At 37.1% G+C, this 20,649-nt stretch overlaps 1 protein-coding gene across 1 annotated transcript; it reads right to left on the bottom strand.

The window, feature by feature from the left end:
- Positions 1–541: 541 nt before the first annotated feature.
- LOC141962125 (formin-1-like) lies at positions 542–19,879 on the bottom strand. Its single transcript, XM_074909783.1, has 3 exons — positions 19,769–19,879; positions 2,074–4,081; positions 542–995 (listed from the first exon to the last, which is right to left on the bottom strand). The coding sequence occupies exons 2-3, from the start codon at positions 3,977–3,979 to the stop codon at positions 979–981; spliced, it is 1,923 nt and encodes a 640-aa protein (XP_074765884.1). The 5' UTR covers positions 3,980–4,081; positions 19,769–19,879; the 3' UTR covers positions 542–978.
- Positions 19,880–20,649: the final 770 nt, after the last annotated feature.

The raw sequence follows: 20,649 nt of genomic DNA, 5'->3' as shown, positions 1-20,649 counted from the left end.
TTTTAATAAGTGAAGGCTAAGTGGAAGAAGAGGGAAGAAAACAAAACAAGTGATACAAAAAGCAATCACTCACCGCCTCCTGTGGGTAAAGCGATGCCCTGCCAGTTCCCGCACAAAAGATGGCTAACCCCCCTAAACGCCCCTCTTCCCCCTTTTAGTGCTGAGCAGGACATTATATGTGAGGGAATCTCTCTTTAGTTGGTTTGGGTCATCTGCCCGGTTGTGTCCCTTCCCAACCCATTGCACAACCCCCAGTCTATTCTCAGGGAGGGGCAGAGTGAGAAATACAGAAGGGATTGATGCTGTGCAAACACTGCTCAGCACAAGACAGAACATTAGCATGTTATCAACACCGCTTTCACCACAAATCCAAAACACAGCATCATACAAGGTATTATGATGAAAATTAACCATCCCAGGCAAAACCAGTGCAAGTAAAAGAGTGCAGCACAATAGGTGCGGTTCCACATCCAATGATCCTAAATGATAAATTAATTTAAAAAATACTATAGCAAAGTGGGGAGAAAAAGGTTGATTGTGTTACTTGAGTCATAAAGGGGTGAAATTTTCTGCTGGTTTCATGAGCTAAACCAGCTCACCAAAAGGTACTATGAGCACAAGAAGTAATGAGAGAGGTAGGACAACACAGCACAACAGGAACCAAGAAAAGAATGAAAGAAGAGCACCATACCCTTTTTCTTTTTTTTTTTTTTGCCAGTGAGTGTTTGTATCAGCTTTGTCAACTCATCAAACAACACTCTAAATTTGATTTAGTCTGGAGTGGAACTAAAGCAACTTCTAGAAACAGAAAGCATAAATGCAAGCCTCATAAGCAGTATTCAACACCCTTTGGCTAAGGCAATGGTTTCACATCCCCACACAGCTCCCCTTTTGGAAACCCCCTTTTCTCATGCCCATGTCTTCCTCCCTGGTTTAAACTTCAGAATCTTGTAACTTGTCTTGCATCAGCTCTGGCAGTCACTCATTGGGCCACCCTGTGAAGCAATATAGGTAGCTAAGATGGCAGACTACACTTCACTTGCCACCCCACCTCACACACCCCCCCTCCAAAAAAAAAAAAAAAAAAAAAATTTTGTCCCATTTTAGTGAGCTGAATCAGTCAAAGGTATGACAAGAGACCCAAATGTACTCTAAAGGGAATCAGGGGTGGGAGTGAGAAAGATGTATCACAAAAGAGGCTTGAGTCTAAGTAAATACTAAGAATTACAGATACCAGTGGGGTTTTTTCCATATTTTTTTCTAGTTTTATAGTGTAAACATGTCACTTTGCACTGTCAGTCCTCCCTATAACACATAGGAACCAATTAAAGCCACACCTAGACAGTCCACTGTGGAATGAAGTCCTCCAGCCTTTTCATTTCTGAGAGAAAAAATGAAGGGTCTAGACGTTAATGTTCTAGCTAACAAAGATAGTTATTCAGTATGCCATATACTTATACATTTTTATATTCATAGTATTATTTATAAATAAACACATTCACTGTACTCAAATACATTGTAACATGACTTCTGTATGCAATCCTTCTAAAAACAAGCCCTTTGTTACAGAATTTACATTGACCCCTTGTAGCTAAATGGTCAAAGCACCAGTCCTATACTTAGGGCAATGTAAATTAGCTTGCCCAGACAATATTCTATCAGTTTATCCAAAATGTTCTTTTTAGTTTGTTTTGCTTATCAGTGTTATCATAACAGTCTGACAGACACAGCACAGGAAAAGCAAAAAAATAAGTATGTAAACTTTTTTTCATTTTAGATAGAAAATATTTAATTAACTTTGGTTAATGGCTCATTCAGGAACAACAGGACTGAATCTAAGCTGACATAAACAAATGGATCTGAAAGGAAATCTTATAAAGCTATAAGATTTTATTTATTTAGCTATAACTTTTGTTTAAAAAAATCAACAACTTTTCACTCAATCCTTAAGTAGTGAAAATACTTTTATTGCAAATATACTATTTATTATTAAAGGCTAGTTTTAAAAAGCACTCCAATACTTTCATGGTTGATCGATTGTGTTAGTTTAAAAATCTATGAAATAGGACTGACCTGGACAGAAATTCTGCTGTGTCCGAGGAGTCAATTTTTCTTGTACAGCGCGCTTTTCAAAATGCCCCGCAGTTGCATTCTGATGTAGGCCTGGTTGTCTGGTGGCAAATCCCAATTCTCCAGGTTCAGAGAACTTCAGATAAAACTGTGGCTCCAAATCACTGAAACAGAGGTTTATAGCACCGTGTCTCCCACTGCCATAGTCACTGAACATAGATTCGTCCTCAGAGTTTAGTGTTGGTAACGGGAGAATCCGATGATGCAGCTGCGGGCTAGGCAGTCTCGAAGATAACGGAGAAGGAATGGGTGACATTTGTTTGTGTGTATTAGATAGCGGATATGAATTACTAAAAACATTACTCACTGCTACTAACGAGGGTGAATGCAGCCTTTTCTCTTCCCGTTTAAGGTTATTATTTGTCTGAGAAATATCCGGACTTTCATTTACAGGCAGGTTCAAAAATAAATGCTTGCTGCTTCCCCGGGATACCGTGGTTCTTTTCTCATGTATTGAGCCTGGCAGGTTTCTGTCTACTCTTGTAATTTGTTGCAGTCTCTTCCATTCTGCAGCTTCATCTAAACTGTCGCTCTGTATAACTTTCAGAAGAGCTTTATTGACTGCTCCCACAAGGTTGCATGACTCATCAGTAATGTGCACTCTCTCTGCTTTGTACTGCAAATCAGAGCCGTCTTGCTCCTCTTCCTGCAGCACAGTGTTTTTAGAGTCTCCAGCAGCTTCATCTACAGAGTATACATCAGTTCTTGATATAAACTCATTATGTACCGTTGTGAGAACAGGAGAAATGGTTTCTTTATCTCTGTGAAAATCAGGTAAAGACTCTGCAGGGGGTTTGGCAACTTTTCTAATACAAGCTTCTGAATCCTGTACTTCAGCAACAACTTTGATTCCTGGTTTCTTCTTGCATACCGGCTCAGTATCCTTGCTACTTTTCAAGCTTTCCGCAGCTGCAGATTTACTTAATGTCTCAGATTTGTTAGATAGAATGTCCTCAGATGACTTTATCAAAGTGATACTCTGTTGTACTTCAGGAATGCATCCTCCATTGTCCACTAGTTCAGCTGCAACCATGTCACTGTTGTCTTTTGAGCCTGAATGTGGTAAATCAGCATCCAGTTTCACAGCTTTGTTGCTCTCAAGAAAATACCCTTCTTCTTTCCACCTTTCTGGTTGTATACTATTGTCTACTGGTAAATCATCCTTACCTTTTAATGTTAGCCAACTGGAGGCAGAGAAGGAACTGGTGAAACTCCTGGTAGGAAATCTTGTGGGGAGCATCTTCTTATTTTCCATTTGCATGTCTTGTGTGCTCGGTAAAGAAAAATGTTGTTCATATATCTTTTTCCCCCCTTTCTGGTGTCTGAACTCCTCGAAGTTCTCTTTCCTTCTATATTTCCTCATTTTTTTATTATTCAAATTGTCTCTGTTTGTGGAATCCAGAAGGAAATCCTGCTGATGTGTAAAACTGGGGTAATCATCACCTTTACGTTTCAGGACTCCAGGAACATCCTGCCGCTTTCCCTCCTGATGTCCTGTGTTAAGGTCCAGGATATGGTGTGATCTCAAAAGACTGGATAACAGTCTTTCCTTTTCAGCAGTTAGTTTGTACAGTTCAATGAGAATGTCTTTTGTGGTAGTTTGCTTGAAAATAATATCTCCAAAGTTGTCATATGTCTGTTCTTTCAGCTCCATCTCTAACCTCTCCCTTACTTGGTAGCAGCTACAGAAACGTTTACTGGTTCTATCCAGAGTTACACAGCCCTTGTAAGTAAATCCTCTGACTTTTCCCTCTGGAAGATAGAAGCTGATGTAACAAAGCTCCATAATGGGTTTGTGCAATTGAAGGATAGTATGCGTGCCTTCCATTATGCTTGCCAAATTAGTCATTCATTTAAATTATGTTGTAAGTATTTCAAAGCTTGCATGACATAGCATGTGAGGCAGGGAATAGACGGAAGGCATCTGACTAATCTTCAACAATAATATTGTCTGCTGGAAAAAATAGAGAGAAGCCTGTCAAACCTGATCATGGCAAACTTAATACAACAAATAACAAGCCTGCAGAAGCACAATCTTCTCTCGGTATTTTCTGATACAAATCTTTTACCTTGAAAAATCTGACACAAAAAGGATGGCATTGCTAACACTTCACAGTTGGAGTCATAATGTTTCTCCCATACATCATCCCTCTGTCTCCAGGGCTCTCAATCAATGGAGTTCCATAAGGTCACAAGATGTTCACTAAAACACCCATTTCAAACAAAATTTACTTTTTAATACTGGAACCTATTGCCCTCTTTCTCTTAAAAGTTAACTTGCTGTTGAATATTCAGTCAAAAGACTCATTCAACCAGGTATGCCGCCTTTTCACCCAGTCAGTACAACCAGCAACATAACACCATCACAATGTAAATAGTTCTTGCTGCTTTATTTACCAAGAAAACATTTAAAAAATAAAAAAGGCTGAACATCTTCTTGTATTTATCTGTGAAACTGCTGTGACATCAAGAAAACTTGCAAGAAGGAAAAAAAAAAGGTTCTGTTTACTCAGCTAGCATATAGGTACTGTATAAATCTATTTTTGATTCAACATGCAATAGTGTAATTGTACTACTATGGCAAGGTATATTGAGCTTGTTATTTCCTTTACTTTGCATCACATTGTATTTTCTTGCTACAGATTGGATAAATTTTCATTCTTTTGATACATTATGATAGAAGTTGATTTATTCTTTTGAGCACTAAACTGGCTTTTTATCCAGAAGGAACTCTGCTAGCACAATTGAAGTGGACAATTCTGCAGTCACTAGGAAATGCATAAGCATCAGGGAAAGACCTAAAGCTCAGCAGCAAATCCAGCAGCACACAAAGCTGGAGATCACCTGCTCCAAGGCTTCTCTTTGCTGAAAAATGCAGGAATTTCAGTTTTAAGCTTTCAAAGCATAAATACAGCAGCACTTTTCATCATTTCAAAATAGTCAAACTTAGCCTCAGGCAGCAATAATTAAGAGGAAACTGTCATGTTACATCTCAGTTTTATGTATTTTTTCAATATAAAAATATGCAAGGAGTCAGATATAAAATGATGCCAATAACTTATCATAAGTAATCATAAAATCCTAACTCTAAAAAGCAAGCAGCATTTACACAAAATATGCTATCCTACCAGCAAGTAGGCATTTATTGCAGTGATTCTGGTTTAAATTTTGTTAAAGCATTGCATCTCTTTATAATATTCTTTAAATAGTTTCAAACTTTCCATTTACTTTGAGTAGTATCACTCTTCATGCCAGCAAAATTCTTAATATGCACACATAATCCTTGAAGACAGAGGAGAGATCCTAAAGAGAGAGACTAACAGTAAAAAATATTCCATCAGAGCCCAATCAGCTCCTTAACTCTGTTCACCAGCAGTCAATAGTTATGTAGCATGATTTGGAATCACATGCAGGTATAGGAAGGGGTAGGAAAGGTGCAAAGCCTTTAGCCAGAACTGCTGAAGACTGGCTTGTTTCATAGATCTGTAAGAGTTTCTGAGAAAATTATGCCATACTGTTTTTTTCTTGTATTCTTGTTTTAATTCATTGTCTGAGTTTGAAGTTTGAAATATAGACAAGGCTGAGTACTGCCAAAAAGAGAGGCCTCACTTCTAGTCTTCCTTGTCTCCAGCTGCACATGCTTGCAGCTCTTCTAGTGCACAACTCGGTGATCGTGCAGACACAGGGTGTGTTGCTGGCAGATGCAACCAAGAGTGGCTCTGCATACAGAAATAACAACCATCAAAGAACATTTGTTCATCACAGGAGCAGTCTTGAACCTACCCACTCTTCACCCAAGCAGTAGGAACACCCATTATGGTAGCAGTTTGCCAGTACATCACCTTAGCCATAGCACCAAACTGTCCCTCAAGTAATCTACTGTGGTGAGCTCCATAAATATGAGCTAGTGAACTTGTGAACATTTCCATAAATGAATACTCAGCAGTCTTGGCTAACGTATGCTGAGTCAGTTTTTACTTACAGGAGAACTCAACTGATGAGCAGAATTTCAAGGGAGTTAATAGGCAAGGAAATGGATGGCACAGTCCATATATTGGTCCACTGGCAACATACAGCTATTAAACTAGGAAGAAGAAACAATAGGTAACTGGGGAAAACCTAGCTAAAGTGAGGGTGGATATCCCAAGGAGACAAGATCTATGTTTATTATTGATTTAAGGAAGGTGATGCATCACATCAAAGTATTTGTCAATGCATTTCATTTAGAAAATAGGAAAGGAGCAATCAGAAGAAAGGGAATTGTTTTTTAATACACAAAATAAAACGGTCTGTATTATGGGCATTTCACAGTCTTATCTAGGAAAAAATCCTAAGTGTTAAATTAGTCTGAACTATGTTATGTGTTCCTCTCTCTCACCTCAGCTGGCCTGGCACCTTCTCATTGAAATATGATTAAGTGACTACAAAGAAATAACATGGAAACTACAGGCCCAGTAGCTATAGACCCAGACATTATGATCAAATTTAATATCCTCAAAGGACATCTGTAATATCACCAGGTGCTACACAGCTCAGTTCTGAAGAGTACATTACTCTTGGTAACATGCATGCCTTTTTTTTTTTTTTTTTTTTTTTTTACAAAAGAATATGTGTAAAGGAGAAAACTAGATAGCCCTTGCCTTACACAAATTTGACACACAAATTTGCTAGGCTATGCCCCTCCCAAAATACAAGCAGCTTCCCTGAGCTAACCTGAGTTCTGAAACATTACGCTACTGAAATGAGACCTACAGTTCTCCCTGAAATCATATTGCAACTAAAAGCTCTTTTTCAGTTAGAAACAAATAATCTATTGAAGGTGTTTTTCTAAATCTTACCATCTTTGACAACAACCTCTTACACCAGCTTAGACCTGTTTTAATGGCTACATCCTATTAGATCTCTTCTTAGTTCCACCAAACTAAACAATGGATTTAGTGCACACATATTGACATATTAAAATCCAGAATTGCCTTGAATAGAATGTAACCCCCTCCTTACAATGCAAAAATTTAAACATACTTTGAAATTAAACAGTATTAAAAGTGAGTTTTAGAGAAAACCAGTAATAGTAACAACAGCAATAGCAGAAAGGACACCTTGTTACTATTAGGCCAATGAAATATTCAATATGAAAGTCTGATTTAAAAGATAATGTGATACCATGCACTGCTGCATTGTTTAGTGGTATTTTGAAGCTTATTTCTGTAAATAGATACATTCTTTCCTACGAAAACCTTTTTCTCTTCCATGCCTTCAGCACCTTATTCAGCCTTTCTATAATCTTCCATCAGAAAATAAAGAAAGAAGTGAACTCCCTGTTCTATAAGCAGAAGCATTGTACAAAACTATCAGGAGAATTATGTTAAGGAAAGAAACTGGTTAAGGACTTTCAAACTTAATTACAACACTAATTGCCCAACTTTTCTGTTTACCTTGCAATCTGTCTATAATGCTACTTGCATTTGCAAACCTTACTACAGGGAGAGAATTTTTGTAAATTAAAGTCACATTCAGGCAAAGTTTACAGGTTAAGTAAAATGCACCTCAATCCAAGAAGACTTCAGATTTTAACTACAGAACATACAGTGTGGAGCAACGAAGGCAATCTTCAGCATCATTGCTAACTTCCTCTCATGCAGCTTTCAAATGCATAGTAGGAGAGCGGTGTGATTCAGGTTATGAGAAATACTACTTTAAGGAGAAAAACAGCTACTCAGAGATAGCTAGATAAAAACTGGAAGAAACAAATGAAATTGTTATATAGGTGGCCGAGAAGCAAACTTTGTCTGCTGATGGATTTTTTTTTAGTTTAACAACAACAAATAATGTCACAGATTTAGTGCTCCTCAAATTCTAGGGTCAACACGTCCATTCATTTTGTTGTTCAATATGGGCTCTTAGAAAGTCAGGTCTCCATAGCTGCAGTTCCTTCTCTCTAGCAGGACACATCATTTGCTGCTCAGCATGGCAGATGGTCTTCCTCCTTCCCCTGATCTTTAAGTAGCAAGAATTGGAACTCCTTACTTTCCCAGCTCTCCCCAATATGGTTGTTATTAGGTGGCAATTTGTTCCTGAGTATGCTATGGCTAATTCTCTGTGCTGTGTTATGTAGCTAATTAACACAGCAAAACAGAAGAGGCATGGTAGAGGAAAGGTAGCAAAAACACGGACAGAAGAAGGATCCATGTCACAAGCTAGAAGAAACTGAAATGAAACTGCAATAATATTTGTTTACTGAGCACAACTTGTTTGATAGAGACAAACTCCATCATTTTCTTCTCTTGCTTAAACTCTCCTGTTTCTCTGAGGTTCTTTCAAACTATCATTTGACTTACAAATGTTATAATTAGAAAGATAAAAAGGGGTTATTTATTTGTGAAAACAAAAACGTGACAGCTCCTTGCAGCAGCTTAGACATATATAATTCTTTAACAAGCACTTTCCAACTATAAATCTACATTATATTTAAAGGATTGTGACCCAAACCCCCAAAATTAGAGTATTTAATTATTTGTGCAATAGTTTGAACAATACTTAATAATGTTAGCAATGGTAATTTAAAATACTGCTCTTCTCAACTACAAAAGTACTGAACTACATTAGCAGAGTTGTTAAGAAATAAGAAGCAGAGTCTATACCGGACAGAGAACTTCAACGGCACAAGATCTCATGCAATGGCACAAGGGAAGTACTAAAACATATTAGAGTCTTGCCAACAAATTCAGATGAAACAAAAAGATAACATAGCTGAACATAAGGTTGAAAGTCATTAAGTTAATCCACCATGGACAGCTTTGTAAACCCAAACCAATTTTTAAGAATAAATGCAAAATATAAAAACTATACAAAAAATAGCTAAATGAAATGGAAATAACCAGAGAAGCATGTTAAAATGCCTTGGATCTTTTATGATCTTTGACTATTTCACTCTGTTCAAATTAATCCAACACAAGACAGTCCATGAAACAAAATAATCTGAAATCCAGTTTTCTGAATACACTTTGTGATCTGAAGATAAAGAAATCTAAACATCTTGAAATCTAAAATAATAACTTAACAAAATTATAATATACACATGGCATGTTAAGTTAATTAAAATTGTTTTTAAAAGTTTCTGGATGGACTGAATAATACAATGAAGCCTCACTAGAAGTAAACACATTCTCAGAAGCCAACTGTCCCGTACTAGTTTCTGGTCCTTTATAGACCACTGTCTCATTTGGAATAGCTGTAAATAAACATATTACCTCTTTAGGGCACAGAAGAGGAAAAAAAGCAATGAAGAAACATTGGGGTTTAGAACTAGTGCTCACAATTTATACTTGATCTCCTTGAAACTGATCGTTCCTGTTCACTGTGTTTCTTATTAATGGTTGCTTATATAACAGTTTAGCTCTCCATGGTACTCCTCCAGTAAAAATTCTGACATACCCTTGTGTTAGTAGTTTCCATTTTACAGTAGATACATGGTCCTAAAGAAGAAAAGGTTTCCATCACTATGCTTCCTGTAAAAATGTTTCTCTTAATATTTTATGTTGCAATCCCTATTTGAAATCAACTATGTGATATAAATTTAAAAAAAAAATTAAAATATACTCCTTAAAATTCATGTTTTAATGCTAGTTCCTTTCCCATATGCTTTTGAAAGACAGAATGACAGAAAATAGAAACTCAGAAGAGAAAACAGTAAAATGAGGAGGGAATGAGATGCTAAAATGGACAGCAGAGTGGGGAAAACACCCCTTCAGTCTTCAAATGCCAGAAGTTAATCAAATATTTCTGAAGATACAGATATGTGCTTGAAACCTGTCTTCTCAAATACAAAACTTTAAGCAGTCAAATCATTACCCCTGTTTTCTGTGCCTAGTGACAAACCAATATTCCATCTAAACAATGTAAGACATTTTCCTCTAAGTGCTCCTCTAGCGTGCCCATCTTTCTGCTAATTGAAAAAATTCCAAATGCACAAAACAGAAACTAATTCTAAAGAATGTATCTGTTGACATATCTATCTTTGTACCTACTTCTAGCAAAATATTGTGCCAAATAATTCTGCATCTTTCTTCCAACAGTCACAAAAACGAGCCAATATAGTTTTAAGAGACTAACACTTCTGTAGCAACATGTCTTAGCTTAGGAAGGACCAGCATGAAGAACTTTTCTGCTGCATCAGCGTTGACCATAGGCAGGAAGGACAGTTTTTAATGTTTTCTAAGGAACTTTCCCACTGCTTACAATTCAAAGGTATGCAAATATAAGACTTCATTCTAGATCTGCAGGGAATTATATTAGGCAGAATCCTTTGATTCACAAAGTGTTAACAAGCTACAGCTAATTAGATGAACTAATGGTGCTCCTGGAACACTAATAGAAGGTTACCTGATACTCCTGATGCATTACAGCCAAATACATCTTTCAAGCTATACTTAAGTGGCCACTAGCATGGTATAGATGGACCAGACAGTTTATATAGTGAAACAACAAAATTTAATCCATAAAGAGGTAAATTATCCTCTTAAACACCCACTAATCAAACCACATTCGTGGTTTCCTATTGATTTCCAAAGTACAATATCAACATATGACCGGAATTTAAGCTCTGCTACAACAGAGTCTCATTTTCACTCCACTACTTCCTCATAAAAGCAATATATGTGAAGAAAAACCAGGAATAAATTCTTCTGGTTTCTCACAAGGCTGCCTGAGGCCACAAGACGGTCTTGGTAAAACACTTGGTAGCAGCAGAAATGGTCGATGCAACAGGAACCAAAGAAATGGATGTAGGGTAATGATCTGACAAAAGAATCCTTTCCGTTTTACCACGACCATAATGTGGATCAGAACAGATAGACCACATATGAAAAGGAAATATAATCTCCAGATAATACGCACTTTTAGATTTGCTATTAAATTTTGTCAGCTAATACATCTCAGAGTTGGCAGAATGTTTTATCTGTCCTCCAATTTGACTAAGTATCTCACTGAAATCTCTTACAGTAATACACAAATAATAGCCCAACTCTTCGTCCATGACCTCTACATCATGAAAATGTAGTGGGGTTTTCACAGTTTTGTTAATAAAATTATTTTTATCACTCTCTTCATGTCTACAAGCAACAGCTCATCACTGTTTACTAAAAAAAGAAGAGACTACACACAAGATTATGGAGAGCCATTAGCTTGAAGTGTATGATAATTATAGGCTTTATATCTGTATTTTATATAAAGGTGACGTACATTTAACAATGGTGCTGGAATAAAGATCACAGAACCGAAATCACTCTTAAAATACTATTTTCTGCTGATAGTTACAGTTGAAACAGAACATTAGAATTTCACCAAAATATTAAGATGGTCAAAGATTTGAACTGATTTTGGCTTGTTAATGCATTATTACAGAAGAGAGCACAGGAATAAGGAAAAAAAATATCTAGAAACCTAATAAGAAATATGAAAACTGTTACAGGATTATTCCCCTAATTCCACAAACCCATTTTCTGACATAGCCAAATGCAAAATTTTAAAAAAATTATCTCCTGGCTGTTCCTACATTCTAATTATTCCAAATATTCTCAACTTAAAAGTATTCTAGAATTTCACTGAATTATGGTTTTGCCATGGGATTTTTCAAAACTAGAAAATAATTATAGAGATATAAAATGAATAATAAAAACTAAATAATAAATAAATAAATAAAAATCCTGGATGATACTCCTGTCTTTTACAGTAAAAAGAGAAGGGGAAAGAAAGAAAGAAAGAAAGAAAGAAAGAAAGAAAGAAAGAAAGAAAGAAAGAAAGAAAGAAAGAAAGAAAGAAAGAAAGAAAGAAAGAAAGAAAGAAAGAAAGAAAGAAAGAAAGAAAGAAAGAAAGAAAGAAAGAAAGAAAGAAAGAAAGAAAGAAAGATGTAATACTAAAATTTCTGTTTTAGAAATCCAGATAAGAGTTTTATTATTATTATACAGCAGGTTGAGCAAGAAATGTAATGGATCATTTCTTTCATAAATAACTTTCAAAAGAAATTAATTTCCTGTCAGGCCTAGTTTTGAACTTGGTGTACAAAGAAGGAAATAACTGCGTGGAACTACTAGTGATTCAAAGAGGACAAATAATTCTGGTTTTAAAGAGGTTAGTTAGGGTATGAGTTGATTCTTGGAGAAAAAAAAAACAGTATTATGTGTAAGCAAACTGAAAAGGAAGAACCCTGGAAGCACAGGGAGAGGCTAATGGAAACTCTTATAGCAAGTAGTACCTTTGTTTTTCTACCTGCAGTACTTTCTGAATACAACCTGCTGTACTTTGGAAATTTGCAGAATTTGTACAAGTGGATTTTTTTTTCTGTTAATATTTTATCTGTGCTAATACCTTTTGCAATTTTAGTTACAGAAAGCAACAAGACCTCTTCCCCCCTAAAGAGACTGAGATGAAAGTTCTCATTCTTCTGTAGCCTACTTCAATTTAGCAGAGCAATATGTTGTTTTTTCTGACAGAACTGCGTCAGCAAGTTAAAAAAAGAAAAAAGATGAACGCAACATGTCCTCATTACTACTGAAACTGTGTTGGCAGAGTTCAGCAACACCACAGGATGTGTTTGTCAAAAATCTGTTTGAGAAAGTGGACTAATTTGCCATGTTACCAAATGAGATTTCCATCACAATCTCTTCCATTTGACTGTTCAGGAGGTTGCTAATATAAAATTCTGCAATGAATATTACAAACATGAGAAGTCTTTAATTCAATAAGTAGTAAGCTACTAGACATTAAAGGAGAGAAAGAGCAAAGACAATCCATACACATATCTCAAAGAAATCACTCTTAACACAGTAACGGTCTTTGAAACAGTATTTCAAGAAGTACAGCATTTAAACAAACAAACAAAATCCCTCTGCACTTCAGCCAGGTTTTTACATTTTCCACCTTGCTCCTGGGCACTTAGCAGGGAACGAACCAAGAAAACTCATGAGTCGATCATCTTGCTTCCAGTTTTTTGGACTGGAACAGAGCTTTCTCACTGTTTTTATCACTAAAAACATTGCATTCCAGATAAAGATAAGTTCAGCATACAGAATTTGAAGTAAAATGTAATTCCCTTACAAATAAGAGACTTTTTTCTAGGTGACAGCAACAGCAACTCTTATAGAATTTAAAGGTATTAAATGGGTTTAATAATTTATAACATGATCAAAAGTATATTTGTAATTCCTCGCCGCACTCCTCCAGTTTTACTTGGAAAAACAACTGCCTTAGTTTTTTACTGGAGATCTTCTTAAGGAAAAACATTTCAGGAGGCAACATGGAGAATTGCAGCTTAAATAATTAGTGTCACAAAGTTATAACTGAAAAGAGAATCTTACAATGAAAAATGCCTGAGCAACTTCAATATAGATGGTAGTAATCAGTCTTTCTGATTTTTTCAATGGAATATCAGAAAAACAAGTTTATTCTACACAAAAGATGAAACCAGAGGAATCTCCATTTTGCATGATACATGAAACAGCAGCCAGACGTTGTTTCAAGCACCAACACTGACCCTCAGCTCTTCTCTTCTAAAGGAAACTGTTGGAGCTAACAAATATTACAGCAGAGAATGAGGCTGCCCTCCTGGCCTAGGTCTGCCAGTCCAACCCAGCAAAAACAGTTAAATTGTACCTTCCTCAACAAAGACATCTTCACCATACTCCAGACCATGTTTTCTTCATTTCTTACTACATAGGGAAAAAGAAAATCCATTGAGCCTATCTATCCAAAATTCCTAAGGGCTAAAGTAGCAGGTACAGTATTATCATAGCGACTTGACTTACGCTCTCACTATATCCAGACTGTACATGCACAAACTGTTATGATTCAAAGGGATTCAAAAGATACTTACAAACAAGCAAAGAAGCAAACAATACCCCAAACTCTCCTGGTAAGAAAAGAGTATTTTGCCAAATCTGCAAATTAAAATTACTGTTAGAATTATTTCATCTACCTTAAAATAAAGACAAGGTTTATTCCTCAACAACCTCATCACACAGTATTTTGTGGTTTATTAATTATGTAATACATATACGTTATTCAAATGACCCTCCCCTACAACTTTCTGTACCTAAAATGAACACTCACAGTAATATCTCATATCTTAAAACTTAAAATTATTCCTGGATAGGTGTATAGCAGCATGTGGCTAATATTCAGCTGAACTCATATAGTCATGTAAAAATAATTACAGGCAAGAAGAAAGATCTTTTGCCTCAGGATACAGAGGTCTTAATGAAAAGCTGTACTAGTTAATAGTCAGCTGATTTTCAAGTAATAAAAAAAAAAAAAAGCACCATATTAGTCCAAAACAGCTTGTACAGACCTCTATTCACATGTCTAAAATGTAATCTTCACATATTTCAACAGAAACATACTATATTATCAGGAAAAGTAAAACAAAAAAATTTGCATTGATAGTGAACAAAATAATATAAATCTTCAAGATTGTATTTGTACACTTTAGACTTGGGTCATAAACTGTGCACATGACTTTTTCTCAGTTCTAACCTCAATAAATAATCCCCTCCAAAATAAAACATTTCTTATTTAACAGTTTATTAGTGGGTACATCCTACAAGATACACAGTAGCTTGTTTTCACTTCTGGAAGCAAGTACAGGATATTTCTACAGAAAAACAACATGAATTAAATAAATATTTCTTAAATAAAAGAATTGTCTTCTGTTAATCTTTGTCCAAAAGCTTTAATTTTGCTTGTCTGGATAGCAAACTCTTCAGAGAAGAGCTGCATCTTGTTCTGGTTTGTATTGTTTAGCATCTTTAGTTTCATTAAACCAAGACATCAGATTTTTATTTATTTAATTATTGCATGTCCATGCTTGCTAGTGTCATGACAATATTTAAATGAAGCATTTAGTACACAGCCTTTCAGAATAAAGGTCTTTTGCCAAACATCACTTTCAGAGACACATCTGGCATACCCATATATTCTGAACTTTAAACTCAATACAGCATCTAAAGAAAACAAAGGAAAAGAAAACTGAAAGGCTACGTTACAGCAAATCCTTGAGCTATTTCATGAGCAAGGAAAGTAATTCCAGCTGCAAAAGGTTTGGACCAATCGTCAAAGGAGGTGTAAATGCTAAGGAAGCTGCAGTAGTGAAGAAGACGAGAAATTGAATTTAAAAGAATAACAGCAATTAAAAAAACCTGCGTTGACATTTTACACCTTTAGAGTAACCTCTCCATAAAATCCAGCAAGCTTTGAATACATATTTTTGCAATGAAAGGTCAAAGATGCTTTCCCACATTAAGTTCTTAGGAATCAAGAAAAATTCTGAAATAATGTATTTGATAAATCAACAAACCTATTTTTAACTATGCATACTTTGAGAATAAACTCAAAAAGCTTTTTAATTTTCCCCCTTCCTAAACCTTAGTGATCTCTGAATTACTTTAGCCCTAAGAAATTTTGGGTTTCTTCAAAAATTATATTTATCATTGAAGTTTTGAAAACCTTGGCTGTACTGGATGAAATGGGATGATCGTATTAACACTTCAAAAAAGTAAGTGTTGAAGCAGAGAGCAATAATTGCATTTGTTTTCTTCAGTGCAACTTTTTGCTAGCAGCATTTCATACATAGCTAAATAGTTTTGACATATGACTATAATTAACAAAAAAGTATAAACCCAATTGCTATCCACCTGAGAGACTACAGGGTTTCCAAAGGCCTGTTAAACAAATAGGTATATTAAGCACATACAACATACAACATTTAGTCTGTTTTATCTGTCCTAAGAATAAATCAATTAACATCAAAAAAAGTCTTGAAAATGGTTAATTGCTTATATGTCATTGTGATATTTTTGGCTGTGCCCTATCATGGACGACCATACCTGGAATTTTTATTAAATTCAGCAAGTCTGTCAACAAGCAAATGTACTTCTACTACTAATAATGTTTAAAAATATTTATAAAACTCAAATTGCCTTAAGATAGAACAGGTTGCACAGATCCCCAAGGGGGTTCTAACTTTAGCAACAAAACAACCCTTATAGGAAAAAAGGAAGAAGATTAAAACATGAAGAAGCAGTATTTCATGTAATTAGCTTAAAATACAGCAGGATAAAAAGAATGGCTTTGAGAAAAACGTCAACATAAATCTTGATGTAACAAATACCAATTTTACTTCAAGATTTCAGTAATACCATTTAAAATAATTCATAAGATTTAATGACTCTTTAACTAGAGGACAGAAGCAATTCAATATTGGGAATTTACAGGTCTTACATAACTTTCTAAGGGCCCAACTCAACAAAATATATATGGTCTTGTGGAGATACTAAGCCTTCCATTATCACCACATAGAACTGGATTTAAAATCAAACTGAATGATTAGAGGTTCAACCTTCCATGGTCCAAACCAATGATTAGAGGTTCAACCTTCCATGGAATGGGAAAAAAAATGGCAGTATCTGCATGACTAGGAGACAGTTACTTGGATAAGAATTCATGCAGCACATTTTGTGCACTTTCTCAGTTCTTGAGCAGAAGTGCTACGACTAACTATACATACCGTATCTACTCTGGCAACACTTACAGGGAAGCAAATTCACAAACATTAACCTGTGAAGATGTTATGAAATTGCATAAGTCTTTAAATGATCACGGCAAAAAAACCCCAAACCTCCCTCAGGTTCCCTCTTGCAGGCAGCTCTAGGCTCTAGAGGCTCCACTGTCATAGAGGAAGGCTGAACTAAACAGACCATTAGGAGTACAATCAGATTCAAAAAATCAACAAAAATCACAAGGACTGACTTGTGCTTGGTCATTAAAATATTAATGCCATCTTTGCTCTTACTGTCTCCAAGTATGTGCAAATAAACATGGATGGTCACAACTAGCAACAATAGCAGCAAGATATGATTATTAATAATAAAAAGAGGTGTTGGATGTAAAGGAATAATGTATAAATATATAAGACATGCTGAAATGGTAGAAACAATTTCTTCTCAGTTAAGGTTCAGATTCCATTGAGTTGTATCTATTTGGTCACCCCATGATGGACAATTTCCTGCCTTTCTGGTGGTACTCATGATACCTAAAAACTCATGGAATATACATTCTTATATATTATAAAAGTCATATGAGATCAAAGCTAGAAGAAGAATTTATTTCATGCCAAAATAGCTAAAGCAAAATTAAAAGCTGTCAAACATTCTCAGATGCCAGGAAGACTGGGTGGAGAAAGGGATGCAAACTAATTTTTGAAAACAGCAACACAGAGGCACATGAAAATTTTATTCTCATTCAGTTCTTAAATGCTATAGTAAAGAGCAGAAAGCTATCTTACCCTAGAGCTTTAACGAAGATCTCTATGACTGTTCTTGCCTTTCTTTTCCTACTCTTGACCACTCTCTAGAGAGTATCATTCAGGGTCATCTACAAAAGCTGCTTTTAACTATTGGTTCCACTATCAAACATTTTAGGTGTGCGAGTTAAAGCAGGATTAAAGCTTCAGAAAGTATCACCTTGTTAAATGATATGGTAAAGGCACAAGGTTACATGCTTCTTGACATAGACAAATCATCAAGAGTTGTTCTTAAATAAAGTGGAAAAATAATCTTTTTTTCTGACAGAGAAAAAGTGGGATATTAGTCTTCTAATCAAAACAAAACAAAACCAACCTCCCCTCCAAAAAACAAAGTAGTTCTTTATATGCCAGACAGAACTGTCTCCACCATATTTTTATATCTTGACAAAAGTTAGTATAAAGTTAAAATTCATTACCTTGGCACTTATTTTGAAAAGCAGCCATTTCTCAGTTTTCTATTTGATATTTGCCTATAGCTTACACAAAACGTTTTTTAGTTGCTAAACTTTCTCAGATTGAGATTTTCTCTAATTTGTCATCATCTTCTAGCAAAACATTATTTTCTTCTTTTAAAAGTATTATTGGTTTATTTTAAATTAAGTGAACAAGGATTGATAGGTAGACCTGTACACTCTACAGATACAAAAAACTGAAAACAGAAATTCAAAGGAAAATTTCAAATCTTCTGGAAATACCTGTTTCTGTAAGACAACTTCTACGGAGATAATATACTTTAACCCATGCCTCTACTTGAATCTTATCCTAACGAGTTGAAAAATATTATGGAAACATTCACCTGTTGTTTACTACTTACCACATGATTAAGTCACATATGCCCATGTAGCTGTACACCTTACACACACATCTATAAAAAAACACAAGGGAACATGCATCTTCATGGCACTTGACTTTTAATGTGACAGGTTGCACTCAAGTCAAAATTAATTTCCACTGTTAAAAAGACACTTCACAAGATCGTTTGATTTCATACCAAACTGCAACTCTCTATCCCTAGACATTCTGCCGACTGTCCTTCAAATTAAGTTAATGATGTTATGGGTTGACAGTTTCTTTTTTTAGCAATACGGAAAGCATTTCTTCTTTCTCTCTTCCACTCTCGATTTAATCCAAAGTGGCTGAACTGTTTCTGCTGAAATTTACCCAAACAAGTAAATTCACCTGCAAGCACAGGCCAAGCCACCTGGAAGGTGAAAGTTTCAGAACATGTTGTGTGATTTGCCTGAACTTTATAGTAATACTACTGATAAACTTGTAGAAATATCTTTAAATGTACATAATGGTTTAACACTTGTACAAGACATTTCTACATGTAAAACCACCATGAGCAATTCAAAGGATGGATAGAAAGAAATAACCACAAGTCGGAACATAATCAAAACTTCTCTATACTTTCTCAGCAATTTTTTAATATTGATTAATTTCCCGTGAAGCTCCAAGAAAGGAAGGAGCCATTATGATTCCTGCTACACTCTTGGGAAAACAAATATCACAAGACAAGACAGTGGAACAGCCAGAAGGACTAAGTATAAACAGTTCCCAGACCAACTCTCTGTCAGTTGTATCATAATGTGATTTAATACTGCAGCTGAAGAAAGGAGACTGTGAAAGACAGCAAGGGCTTCTCTATAATGTTAGTATGTGTCCTTTTCCTACGTATAAAAGATACTTGCAGATGTCCCTATAGAAAAGCATTCTAACTCAGGGTCAGTTCAGTAGCCTCATCTGCGGTGGTGACTCCCATAAGCTTTATAACATTAAGTATCAGATTGTCTGAACGCTGCAAATATTAATCACATGTTTTCCACTCATCTGCCCCCCTGGGTGCATGAAGATATTTGCATCCATCAAAAACTACAGAATTCTAACAAGCTGCGTTCCCCGCTTCACTGTGCCTACCCCACACATTAGACTAGAAGAAAAAGAGCTCAGTTTGTAGAGTCATTTGGGGGCAGGGGCAGTAATCCGGTAATAATTTACATTAATAGCTCCGACAGGAAAGGGGAAAGGAGGAAAGCTACGGACTTTTTTAAGACTGCAAGAGAAACTAAGAGATCCCGGCTTCTATGATTCCCCAGAAGCTATATATAAATAAACAGCGAGCGAGCAGACGAGATGCTAATGAGGGCTAAAGAGATCCCTTCTCCGCAGTCTTGAGTTAGTGGTTTCATCATTTAATCCATCCGGTTGCGACAGAAGCCCCTGCAGGGAAGGGGCGGATGGGCAGCGCGGCAGCCAAGCGAGCGAAGGGCACGGATCCATTACCTGGCGGGGAGCGGAGCCCGGCGCTCGGATGCTCTTGCTGCTCTCCCGGGTGCAGGGGAGGGCACAGGCTGCGGAGCGGCGGCACGGCCGCGGCCGCCCCGCGCCACTCCCGGCCCCCGCGCCACTCCCGGCCCCCGCCCCTCGGTGGCCGCCGCCGCCGCTCGGCTCATTCCCAGCCCCGGAGCCCCTCGCTGTGCGCGCCTCGCCGGGCCCTCCCGGTGGGGGAGGTGACACGACAGGACTGACAGAGCAAGTGACCAATCCTCGGGCTGCGCCGCTTCCCCGCGGCGGCGGAGCGGAGGCAGGTTGGGGGGGGCAGGCGGAGGTTGGGGGGTCGGCGTAGCCCCCCGGCCCCGCCGGGGCTGCATGCACGCGGGGCCGGCGGCCAAGGGCTGGGGGCCGGGGGTGTTGCGCGGCTCGCTGGAAGGGCCGTCGCTGTGCCGTTTGGTCTTGCCGCCCGATGTGTCAGAACACAGATTTTCCAGCAAAGTGTGGGCTTCCGGGGAGCCAAACACGCCGAGGCTTCAGCCGGCTCATTTCTGTCATAAACTGTCCTTCCATCATCCATCAAATCTGTTCTCCTCCTGGAAGAGCATCACTGCCAATCACACAGCCACCGCTCACCACAGTAACTGCAGTACGGCCCTCAAGCAGAGCAGGCACAGCTCCAAACTGCAGCAGGAGAGGACAAGGAATCCCACCCGTCACTCCTAACATGGCCCGAGGAGGTAAATCACAACACAAGCTGGTGCCCTAAACTACCTCATAAAATACCTAGATATGTCAAGGGACAGAATTTTAGGTGGAGCAGAAAAAGGACCTAGTTTATTGGTCTGAACATTATTTTTCTACAAGTTACCTTCCTGCTGCTCTTCACTGAA

The sequence above is a fragment of the Athene noctua genome, chromosome 6 (assembly GCF_965140245.1).
Source record: "Athene noctua chromosome 6, bAthNoc1.hap1.1, whole genome shotgun sequence".
In the NCBI taxonomy this organism is placed as follows: domain Eukaryota; kingdom Metazoa; phylum Chordata; class Aves; order Strigiformes; family Strigidae; genus Athene; species Athene noctua.
Note: the sequence above shows the minus strand (reverse complement) of the source record. Positions and strands in the feature narration are given on the sequence as shown.

What these genes read in the sequence shown, in the direction of transcription:
- LOC141962125 (XM_074909783.1), bottom strand. Translation starts at nt 3,979, where the DNA reads ATGACTAATTTGGCAAGCATAATGGAAGGCACGCATACTATCCTTCAA.